At 42.5% G+C, this 11,994-nt stretch overlaps 1 protein-coding gene across 1 annotated transcript in view; it reads right to left on the bottom strand.

Annotated features, from left to right (window-relative positions):
• Positions 1-4,540: 4,540 nt before the first annotated feature.
• LOC123732830 (1-phosphatidylinositol 4,5-bisphosphate phosphodiesterase beta-4-like) overlaps positions 4,541-11,994 on the bottom strand; it is a 13,933-nt gene continuing 6,479 nt past the window's right edge. The window contains exons 5-7 of the mRNA XM_045712144.1: positions 5,403-5,456; positions 5,228-5,309; positions 4,541-4,618 (exon numbers count right to left, since the gene is read on the bottom strand). Of these exons, the coding sequence (XP_045568100.1) occupies positions 4,541-4,618; positions 5,228-5,309; positions 5,403-5,456 (214 nt within the window). The remainder of the gene's footprint in view (positions 4,619-5,227; positions 5,310-5,402; positions 5,457-11,994) is intronic.

Below are 11,994 nucleotides of genomic sequence, written 5' to 3'. Positions count from 1 at the left end.
AAATGTGTTATTCACCGGGGAAAGGGCAGTACATGCTAAAGAAATGTGTTATTCACCGGGAGAGGGCATACATGCTAATGAAATGTTATTCACCAGGAGAGAGGCAGTACATGCTAATGAAATGTGTTGTTATTCACCAGGAGAGGGCAGTACATGCTAATGAAATGTGTTATTCACCGGAGAGGCAGTACATGCTAATGAAATGTGTTATTCACCAGGAGAGGGCAGTACATGCTAAATTGTGCTATTCATCTGGGGAAAGGGCAGTACCTGCTAAAGAAATGTGTTATTCACCAGGGAGAGGGCAGTACATGCTAATGAAATGTGTTATTCACCAGGAGAGGGCGGTACATGCTAATGAAATGTGTTATTCACCAGGAGCGGGCAGTACATGTTTTGAAATGTGTTATTCACCAGGAGAGGGCAGTACATGCTAAATAAATGTGCTATTCACCGGAGAGGGCGAGTACCTGCTAAAGAAATGTGCTATTCACCAGGAGAGGGCAGTACATGCTAATGAAATGTGTTATTCACCAGGAGAGGGACGTACATGCTAATGAAATGTGTTATTCACCGGAGAGGGCGGTACATGCTAATGAAATGTTTATTCACCAGGAGAGGGCAGTACATGCCAATGAAATGTGTTATTCACCAGGAGAGGGCAGTACATGCTAATGAAATGTGTTATTCACCAGGAGAGGGCGTACATGCTAATGAAATGTGTTATTCACCAGGAGAGGGCGGTACATGCTAATGAAATGTGTTATTCACCAGGAGAGGGCGGTACATGCTAATGAAATGTGTTATTCACCAGGAGAGGGCAGTACATGCTAGTGAAATGTGTTATTCACCAGGAGAGGGCGGTACATGCTAATGAAATGTTTTATTCACCAGGAGAGGGCAGTACATGCTAATGAAATGTGTTATTCACCAGAGAAAGGAGCGGTACATGCTAATGAAATGTGTTATTCACCAGGAGAGGGCAGTACATGCTAAATAAATGTTTCTATGCACCAGGAGAGGCGGTACATGCTAATGAAATGTGTTATGCACCTAGGGGAGAGGCGGTACATGCTAATGAAAAGGCAAGACTGAGTATTATACTACAGCAAGACTGGGCTTTGGAGAATCCTCTCTTGTTCTCCTCCTCTCCATCCACTCCACTCTCACCTTTCGTCTTCACATCTCTCTCTCTATCTCTGCATCCATCCCTCTCACCTTTCTTCTTGAGGTCTGGGTCTCTCTCGTACTTCTCGATTATCTGCATTGCTCAAGTTTCGGGTTCGTAGAAGGGGAACAGGATCTCATTTAGCCGGGTCGCAGCTGATTCTGGAGAAAGTAATGACACACAACATTGTCACACTCACAAGCACATACTGTACACATGCATGTCACCGCAGACTCTAAGGAAATATGTCCCATTCCTAACTTGAGAAATGTGAATGTAATTGAAACCTTTGGGTAAATCTCGCCATGGACACTAATGCATGCTTTTTGGCAAAACTTTCAAGAAACTGTTTATTTATTTATTTTACTTTTGAGGAAACTTTACGTGCACAAGTCATGTTACCAACTGAGTTTTGAACCCGGTTTTGTTTGGGTACCACAAGACTATTTTAGCCCGCTGAGCCAATGCCTAGGCATTAACTCCTGGAGCTAACGGCAGTTTTCAGGTCTCAAGCTAGCGTTAGCTACTCATCATGCAAGTGTTGCTCACTGCACCACCTCTGCTTCAGCATCAGTCAGGTCAGGATTGGGACCATTATAACAAGAGACTAAACACACACAGCTGACAAACAACAGCGAATAACAGTTTAGACTGACACAGTGACAATGTATATAGTACTAACCCTGGTACAAACACATCTTTCATTTGTGGGTGTTCAAATGAAACCAAAATGCCACAATTACTGATACAGAGCTACTGCAATGGGGTGGGGAGAGGAGGTGTGTGTTGGACCAAAGGTAGGGAACGCGTGTGGTCTCACATGCAGAGAGGGTAGAGATTCACACATCAGCAGGGATCAGAACAACACCACTTGTCACTATAGCAGGTAGCATTCACAGCCTTTGTACTAATGGGCATTCACTTCAGCATTGCACACAGAGAAAGAGAAGCATCCATACATACAGTAGATAGAAGTGGAAGCAGGTATGTTTTCAGCCAAAGCAGAGACCACTAGCACAAAAGAAGGGAATAGGAACTGATATTGATCACTGCATTGTTTGGAAAGAGAAAGCAAGAAAAGTATTTCACTGTACTAGTGCACGTGACAATAAAACATTTGAAACTTGAAGGCAGGCAGGCAAGTAGACAGAAACCAGACAAAATAGCCAAACAGAAAGCCCCCCCAGTTGCCATGGTTACACAAACAGTCACAAGTAGGCGGGGCTGGGGAGAAATATACTGAACAAAAATATAAACGCAACATGCAACAATTTCAACAATTTTACTGAGTTTATATAAAGAAATCAGCCAATTGAAATAAATTATTAGGCCCTAATCTGTTTCCACATGCCTGGGCAGGGTCACAGCCATGGGTGGGCCTGGCTCCCAAGTCGGGTGGGCCTACAGTATAGCTGTGGCCCTGCCCAGTCATGTGAAATAGATTAGGCGTAATTTATTTATTTCAATTGGCTGAAATTGGGAACCCCCGCCAATCAGAATGAGTTTTTCCCCACAAAGGGCTTTATTACAGACAGAAATACTCCTCAGTTTCATCAGCTGTCCGGGTGACTAGACTCTGACCATCCCGCAGGGTGAAGAAGCCGGATGTAGAGGTCCTGGGCTGGCGTGGTTACACGTGGTCTGTGGTTGTGAGGCTAGTGGGGCGTACTGCCAAATTCTCTAAAAACGACGTTGAGACGGCTTATGGTAGAGAAATTAACATTACATTCTCAGGAAACAGCTCTGTTGGACATTCCTGCAGTCAGCATGCCAATTGCATGCTCCCCTCAAAACTTGAGAAATCTGTGGCATTGTGTTGTGCGACAAAACTGCACATTTTAGAGTGGCACATTTTGTCCCCCATCATGAGGTGCACCTGTTAATGATCATGCTGTTTAATCAGCTTCTTGATATGCCACACCTGTCAGGTGGATAGATTTTCTTGGCAAAGGAGAAATGCTCACTAACAGGGATGTTAACAAATTTGTGCTCAACATTTGAGCGAAGTAAGCTTTTTGTGGTTATGGAAATTTTTTGGGGTCTTTTATTTCAGCTCATGAAACATGGGACCAACACTTTACATGTTGCATTTAGATATTTGTTCAGTATTGGTCGGGGATGGGGGCAAGCAGCTGAGAGGGGCAGGATGAAGTTACCCCTACAGACACTGATCTAAGATCAGTTGTTCCCCATTTTTGAACTTCATATTTATCATCTCCACCACAACATCAACATATGAGAAAATGTTGTGTTTCTATGTTTTACAGTAAAAATATATAGCAAGATAAGTGTTTCCAATGACATCATCTGTGTTATTCGTGTGATTATGACCAATTGTAAGTAGGTATTGCCTACGAACTGCCTTGTAATATTTTACAGAACATTAGAAACACGCCATTTTCACACGTTGATGTTGGGGAGGTGCTGGAGACGATGAATATGAAGTCGCAAATGGTGAAATGTTCCTTTAAGGATTTGAGGAGGGTCATCTGAAACCGATCCTATATCATTGCCTAAGAGCAACTTCTACCCTGTGTCAGGTGAGAGGGTAGGGGTCAAGCAGTCACACAGAGAAGTTAATGAATGATAAAGAGCTTACTTCATTCAGAAAGCTGACTAACTGGTCTACGTTTAAAAATCACTTTTGTCCCCATTGCTGCAAAGGAATTAATTAGAAAAACAAAATGTTATGTTTCTTAAAAACCCTCTCAGCCAGTCAGTCAGTCAGTAACTAGAAAGCAGAAGGGTTTTTTTAAAGGGTCAAAACCCAACACTGTCGTGTTACATTTTTATATCAACATTTCTACATGTTAAAATCACCACAGGTCAAACATTTAAATACTGTTGAGTTAGTTTAAAACAAATGTGTTAATGTGTCACTCTTTAAGCAGGTTAGGTTTTCCAGAGGTTACAGGTATTAGTAGAGAAGCTGAAGACTGTTTAACAAATGTTGATCTCTCAACCAAACACCAACACACTACAACTCTCTCTCTCTCTCACTCTACTTCAACTCTCTATTCCCTGTCATTCACATGGTGTCTACACTACAGCTATCAACACAACAGTTGAACAAGCGGCCGTTACTAAATATCTCATTACTATCAGAATCACAGTTGGGAATATGCTGGAAAAATACATAGCAATAAAATGTTGTAGATGTTGGACTGTAAATGTCTTCCCAGTGAGCAAAACAGACCTTGTTACTCCTACACTAACTACACACTTAGATGTGACTAGCATTGAGGGTGCAGTTAGCTTTCTACAGTAGGCTGAAGTAGAACAGAGTAGCTATTGAGGGTAGAGAGTACAGTAAAAGAGGTCTGGGGAGTAGAGCTAGTGACAACTCACATTTTGTTGAAGAGTTCCTGGATGTCAGTACGAGGGGCAGATCTTCTGAGTCAGGGCGTAGAAGATGTCAAAGGGGAAGGCTGAGTCTTCTATCTCCTCGCTCTGAGGGGAGATAACGTTATACACTGAGTGTACAAAACATTATGAACGCCTGCTCTTTCCATGACATAGACTGACCAGGTGAATCCAGGTGAAAGCTATGATCCCTTATTGATGTCACTTGTTAAATCCACTTCAATCAGTGTAGATGAAGGGGAGGAGACAGGTTAAATAAGGATTTTAAGCCTTGAGACATTTGAGACATTGATTATGTATGTGTGCCATTCAGAGGGTGAATGGGCAAGACAAAGATTTAGGCGCTTTTGAACAGGTTATGGTTGTAGGTGCCAGAATTTTTTACGCTCAACAGTTTCCTGTGTGTATCAAGAATGGTCCACCACCCAAAGGACATCCAGTCAACTTGACACAACTGTGGGAAGCATTGGAGTCAACATGAGCCAGAATTCCTGTGGAACAGCTTTCGACACCTTGTAGAGTCCATGCCCCGACGAATTGAGAAGGGTGGGTGTAAATCAATATTTGGAAGGTGTTCCTAATGTTTGGTATACTCAGGGTTTAGTTAAATGATAGATCCAACGACAGCAAGTTACCATGCACAACATCAGACAAACCCGTCATGAACACACGCACACACACACACTTCCAGCGCACCTTTCCACTAGGCAGACCCAGTTCCTTCAGAGCCTGAAAGATTCCTTTCTCTGTTTTCCCAGATGCAAACGTCCGTGTGATGCTGAAACAGAGAGGAGAGAGTAGGCTGTCATCACAAAGTTCATCAATCAAATGACTGCTGATAAATGTTTTTACTAAATGAAGTATCTCTTACGTTCTCACTGGGATCTTGCCGTTCACATTGGTCAGAAAGCACATCCTCATCCAACTAAAAATACGAAAGACACAACACATGTTTAGGTGTGTGTGTTTCTTGAAGCAGAACATAGGATGGACGTTGTTGAGGTGTGTGTGTGTTCTTGAAGTAGAACATAGGATGGACGTTGTTGAGGTGTGTGTGTGTTTCTTGAAGTAGAACATAGGATGGACGTTGTTGAGGTGTGTGTTTCTTGAAGCAGAACATAGGACGAACGTTGTTGAAGTGTGTGTGTGCATCTGTGTCTGTGTGTGTAATGTTGTATGAATGTGTGTGTGTGTGTGTGTGTTTGTCTGTGTGTGTTTACTACTGTGTGTGTGTGTGTGTTCACAACTGTGTGTGTGTGTGTGTTCACTACTGTGTTTGTGTGTGTGTTTACTAATGTGTGTGTGTTCACTACTGTGTTTGTGTGTGTGTTTACTAATGTGTGTGTGTTTACTAATGTGTGTGTGTTCACTACTGTGTTTGTGTGTGTGTTTACTAATGTGTGTGTGTTCACTACTGTGTGTGTGTGTGTTTATTAATGTGTGTGTGTTTACTAATGTGTGTGTTCACTAATGTGTGTGTGTTTACTACTGTGTTTGTGTGTGTGTTTACTAATGTGTGTGTGTTTACTAACGTGTGTGTGTTTACTACTGTGTGTGTGTGTTCACTACTGTGTGTGTGTGTTTACTACCCTGTGTGTGTGTTCACTACTGTGTGTGTGTTTACTACTGTGTGTGTGTTTACTACTGTGTGTGTGTTTACTAATGTGTGTGTGTTCACTACTGTGTGTGTGTGTTTACTACTGTGTGTGTGTTTACTACTGTGTGTGTGTTTACTACTGTGTGTGTGTTTACTAATGTGTGTGTGTTCACTACTGTGTGTGTGTGTTTACTACTGTGTGTGTGTTTACTACTGTGTGTGTGTTTACTACTGTGTGTGTGTTTACTAATGTGTGTGTGTAGTGGCTTCCTTTCCTCTTTACCATAGCCACTGCCCAAGCCTGAAGTGGGGTTGTTTGGTACGCATACAGTCCACACTCAAGGTTTCCAAAAAGCCAAACATTCAATGTGATCCAGGGATATGGTGCAACAAAAATGTTTATTCTTCTTATATCTAACAGGAAAATGAATATCCAATCAACTTAAAACATAGGTTACTTGATATGGAAAATACACAATATGACCTGTCTGTATGTCTGTATGTCTGTATGGTCAAAAAACTATACCGCTCCCGCGTCTAGCAAGGACTCCTCCCCGAAGGCCCAACTACCTGCCTTTATCCTAACACACTTACCGCAGTACAATGAATGGGCAAGAGGGGGGGCAAAAACTAAGTTGCACTAACAACAAATGAATACATCTCAATCAGGTAAATATAAATCATAAAGGTATGTACCTAATATTTCATCATATACATTCATATTTACACAAATATACATGGAGCTCTGAATGTTCTGTCTTTTATACAAATATGTCCAAATCGGCTCTAACATACCGGCCCCTAATTGTTGACTGCACTGAATGGACAACAATTACTTAATATTCAAACTTAGAGCCAATACACAAAACATTCTATACCAGAGCACTATTACAGTTCATAGCTATATACAAATATACAAGGTGCCATATAGGAAAATAGTCCATAGATCTCAGTCTGAGTTGAAGTGTTCAGGTGTTCAACTTCCAAAAATGTCAAGAGTATGACGTCCAAAAAATGTATGACTACAACATCAACGAATCAGAGGTGCACGTGATTCAAAGATGGAGCACTGTGTGTGTGTGTGTGTCTCACTCCGCCCGACTCCAGGAGCAGACAGAGTTTATTGATAGGTCTCTGTAAGATATTGGTCTTGGTCTTAACCAAGACGCTCCGGACAAGACCTTTGGCCCCTGGCAAAGCCTCCACCACACGCCCCATTAGCCAAGAGTTCCTAGGGGCGGTGTCGTCGACGATGACCACAAGGTCACCAGGACTGAAGTTTCTCTTAGTTTTGTTCCACTTGTTCTGCTCCTGCATAAGTGGAAGATACTCCCTGATCCATCTCTTCCAGAAGAGGTCAGTAATATATTGTACTTGCTTCCATCTCCTTCGTGAGTATAGGTCGCTTCTCTGGAATAGTCCTGGTGGCAGGACTGGCTTTGCTTTCAGATGAAGCAGATGGTTCGGAGTCAGGGGTTCTAGATCATTAGGGTCATTTGTTACAGTTGTGATTGGTCTGTCGTTCATGATTGCCTCAACTTCACACAAGGCTGTCTGCAAAGCCTCATCATCCAGTACTTGCTCTTTAAGGACTGAATAGAGGATCTTTTTCACCAGTCGGATCAACCTCTCCCATACCCCCCATGGTGGGCTCCAGAGGGAGGATTGAATGACCATGTCACTCCTTCCTTCAGTAATTCATTTTGAATCTTGTTGTGATCCAGCTCTTTCAGAGCTTCTCCTAGCTCTCTGTGTGTTCCAACAAAGTTGGTGCCATTGTCTGTTCTGATACTTGTGACTGGGCCCCTTCGACAGATGAACCTGCGCAGGGCATTGATGCAGGAATCAGTATCCAGATAACTAGCAACTTCTAGATGGACAGCTCGACTCACAAGGCAAGTAAAGATCACACCATACCGCTTCACATGAACGCGGCCTCGCTTCACCTCTATGGGGCCGAAGTAATCTATGCCCACATGGGTGAAAGGCGGCAAATCAGGTGACACCCGATCTTGTGGAAGGTCGGCCATCTTCTGTTCTCCAGCTCTAGCTTGCATCCGCCTGCAGAAGACACAGCTCTTAAGGATCTTCCTTGCTAAGGAGTTGGCACAGGGTATTCCGGTGGCCTTTCTAGGGAGTTTTTCCTAGGGGAGTTTTTCCTAGCCACCGTGCTTCTTTCACATGCTTTGCTTGCTGTTTGGGGTTTTAGGCTGGGTTTCTGTACAGCACTTTGAGATATCAACTGATGTACGAAGGGCTATATAAATCAATTTGATTTGATTTGGTATCCAATATCGCTGGCGAAGTCTAGAAAGCATGTGACCTCTCCCAGAGTGGCCAACCTGCTCATGGATGTGGAGTAAGATCAGTCTGGAGATGTAGGAGTCTTTGGGTAGGATCATAGGATTCTTTAGTTCCGTAGGCATAGCAGCTTTGCTTAACCTTCCTCCCACTCTCAGAATGCCATTGTCAACAATTGGATCAAGCTTACAGATTGAGCCATTTCTCTTGGCACATTGTTTTCCTTTCACAACTAGTGCAATTTCTTGTTTATAGTGCTGTCGTTGCTCAAATCGAATGATGGCCTTTTCTGCTTCATCTAGGTCATCCACAGACAGACTTTCTTTTCCAAATGTCAGTTTGAACTTGTCAATTTGTTCCTTCAGTGAGTTTGTCAGACTCTGATCTGAACCTGGATCAGTTTGTGTGAGAACTTTCCTTTTCTGGCTTAACTGTAGAAGAAGTCTCTTCAGTTTCAGCATCCAGGCAACTGCTTTCTTCAAGCTGTTCCATGTTGAATAGTACTCGATCAGTTTGCTGGTCGGACTCTTTTCTTCCACACATGTACTGTTTACGATGACGTCTTTTCTCACCTCTGGGTCATCCGAAGGGATGGAGCCAAGCTCCTCGGGGACTTTTGGCCATTGTGTTTCTGTTTTCTCCAGGAATTCTGGTCCTTTGCGCCATCTCTTTGAGTTCAGGAAAATTTCAACATGTAATCCTCTTGAAGCATCATCGGCTGGGTTGTGTTTGGAGTTCAAATACCTCCACTGTTTTGCTTTCGATAGGTCATGGATCATAGCAACCCTATTAGCCACAAAGGTATGGAATCTCTTGGTATCGTTGCGGATGTATTTTAGCACAGACTGGCTGTCTGTCCAGAAAGTTGACTCCTCAAGTTCAATCTGGAGCTCCAACCTTAACATCCTGTCCACTCTCACTGCCAATGTTGCTGCAGCAAGTTCCAGTCTGGGGATCGTCATCTGCTTGAGTGGAGTGACCCTTGATTTCCCCAGTATGAATGCAATGTGGACCTTTCCCATACCGTTTGTGAACCTAAGGTAGCTTGCCGTGCCATAACCTTGTTCACTTGCGTCACTGAAGTGATGCAGCTGTGCGGTCTTGACTTGACCAAAGTTCTCAGGCATCATACACCTGTCTATCTGGAATCTGGAAAGCTGGTCTAGCTCTGAGAGCCATCTCTTCCACGAAATAGAGTGTTCTTCGGGGATGACTTCGTCCCATCCACACTTTAGCTTGCAGAGCACTTGAAGAATTTGCTTTGCCTTTAATACGAATGGGGCGAGGAAACCTAATGGATCATAAACAGAGCTGACAGAGAGAATACCTCTTCTTGTAAGGGGTCTGTTCTTGACAATGACTCGAAAGGTAAACGCATCTCTTTCAATGTTCCATCGGATTCCAAGTGCTCTTTCAACAGGCAGCTTTTCTCTGTCCAGGTCCAGTTATTTTATCTGCTTGGCTTTGTGCTCATCAGGGATAGAAGCCAGCACAGCACGGCTGTTGCCGACCCACTTGGTCAATTTGAACCCACCCTGAGAGCACACATCCATGAGGTTTTTTGTGAGAGCTATGGCTTGTTCTTCTGTGGCCACTGACTTGAGGCAGTCATCAACGTAGAAGATGGACTTGACTGTTTGAATCACCTCTTCATCGTACCTCTCACAGTTGTCTTCTGCAGTCTTTCGTAGTGCAAAATTTGCTTGATATGGAAAATACACAATATGACCTGTCTGTATGTCTGTTTGTCTGTATGGTCAAAAAACGATACCGCTCCCGCGTCTAGCAAGGACTCCTTCCCCCGAAGGCCCAACTACCTGCCTTTATCCTAACACACTTACCGCAGTACAATGAATGGGCAAGAGGGGTGGACAAAAACTAAGTTACACTAACAACAAATGAATACATCTCAATCAGGTAAATATAAATCATAAAGGTATGTACCTAATATTTCATCATATACATTCATATTTACACAAATATACATGGAGCTCTGAATGTTCTGTCTTTTATACAAATATGTCCAAATCGGCTCTAACAGTGTGTGTTTACTACTGTGTGTGTGTGTTTACTACTGTTTGTGTGTTTACTACTGTGTGTGTGTGTTTACTAATGTGTGTGTGTTTACTACTGCGTGTGTGTGTGTTTACTACTGTGTGTGTGTGTGTTTACTACTGTGTGTGTGTGTTTACTACTGTGTGTGTGTTTACTACTGTGTGTGTGTGTTTACTACTGTGTGTGTGTTTACTACTGTGTGTGTGTGTTTACTAATGTGTGTGTGTTTACTACTGTGTGTGTGTGTTTACTAATGTGTGTGTGTTTACTACTGTGTGTGTGTGTGTGTTTACTACTGTGTGTGTGTGTGTTTACTACTGTGTGTGTGTGTTTACTACTGTGTGTGTGTTTACTACTGTGTGTGTGTGTTTACTAATGTGTGTGTGTGTTTACTACTGTGTGTGTGTGTTTACTACTGTGTGTGTGTTTACTAATGTGTTTGTGTTTACTAATGTGTGTGTGTTTACTAATGTGTGTGTGTTTACTACTGTGTGTGTGTGTTTACTAATGTGTGTGTGTTTACTACTGTGTGTGTGTGTGTTTACTACTGTGTGTGTGTTTACTAATGTGTGTGTGTTTACTAATGTGTGTGTGTTCACTACTGTGTTTGTGTGTGTGTTTACTAATGTGTGTGTGTTTACTAATGTGTGTGTTTTACTAATGTGTGTGTGTTTACTAATGTGTGTGTGTGTTTACTAATGTGTGTGTGTGTTTACTAATGTGTGTGTGTGTTTACTAATGTGTGTGTGTTTACTAACGTGTGTGTGTGTTTACGACTGTGTTTGTGTGTGTGTTTACTAATGTGTGTGTGTTTACTAATGTGTGTGTGTTTACTAATGTGTGTGTGTGTTTACTACTGTGTGTGTGTGTTTACTACTGTGTGTGTGTTTACTACTGTGTGTGTGTGTTTACTACTGTGTGTGTGTGTGTTTACTAATGTGTGTGTGTTTACTACTGTGTGTGTGTGTGTTTACTAATGTGTGTGTGTGTGTGTATTTACTAATGTGTGTGTGTTCACTACTGTGTGTGTGTGTGTTTACTAATGTGTGTGTGTTTACTACTGTGTTTGTGTGTGTGTTTACTTATGTGTGTGTGTTTACTAATGTGTGTGTGTGTTTGTGTGTATTTACAAAATGTGTGTGTGTTCACCACTGTGTGTGTGTTTACTAATGTGTGTGTGTTTACTAGTGTGTGTGTGTGTTTACTACTGTGTGTGTGTGTGTGTGTTTTTACTAATGTGTGTGTGTTTACTAATGTGTGTGTGTGTTCACTACTGTGTGTGTGTGTGTGTTTACTACTGTGTGTGGGTGTGTGTTTACTAATGTGTGTGTGTGTTCACTACTGTGTGTGTGTGTTTACTACTGTGTGTGGGTGTGTGTTCACTACTGTGTGTGTGTGTTTACTAATGTGTGTGTGTTCACTACTGTGTGTGTGTGTGTGTGTGTTTTACTACTGTGTGTGTGTGTGTTCAATACTGGGTGTGTGTGTTTACTACTGTGTGTGGGTGTGT

The sequence above is a fragment of the Salmo salar genome, unplaced genomic scaffold (genome assembly GCF_905237065.1).
Source record: "Salmo salar unplaced genomic scaffold, Ssal_v3.1, whole genome shotgun sequence".
Classification (NCBI taxonomy): Eukaryota; Metazoa; Chordata; class Actinopteri; order Salmoniformes; family Salmonidae; genus Salmo; species Salmo salar.
This window is presented reverse-complemented; position numbering and strand designations above follow the sequence as displayed.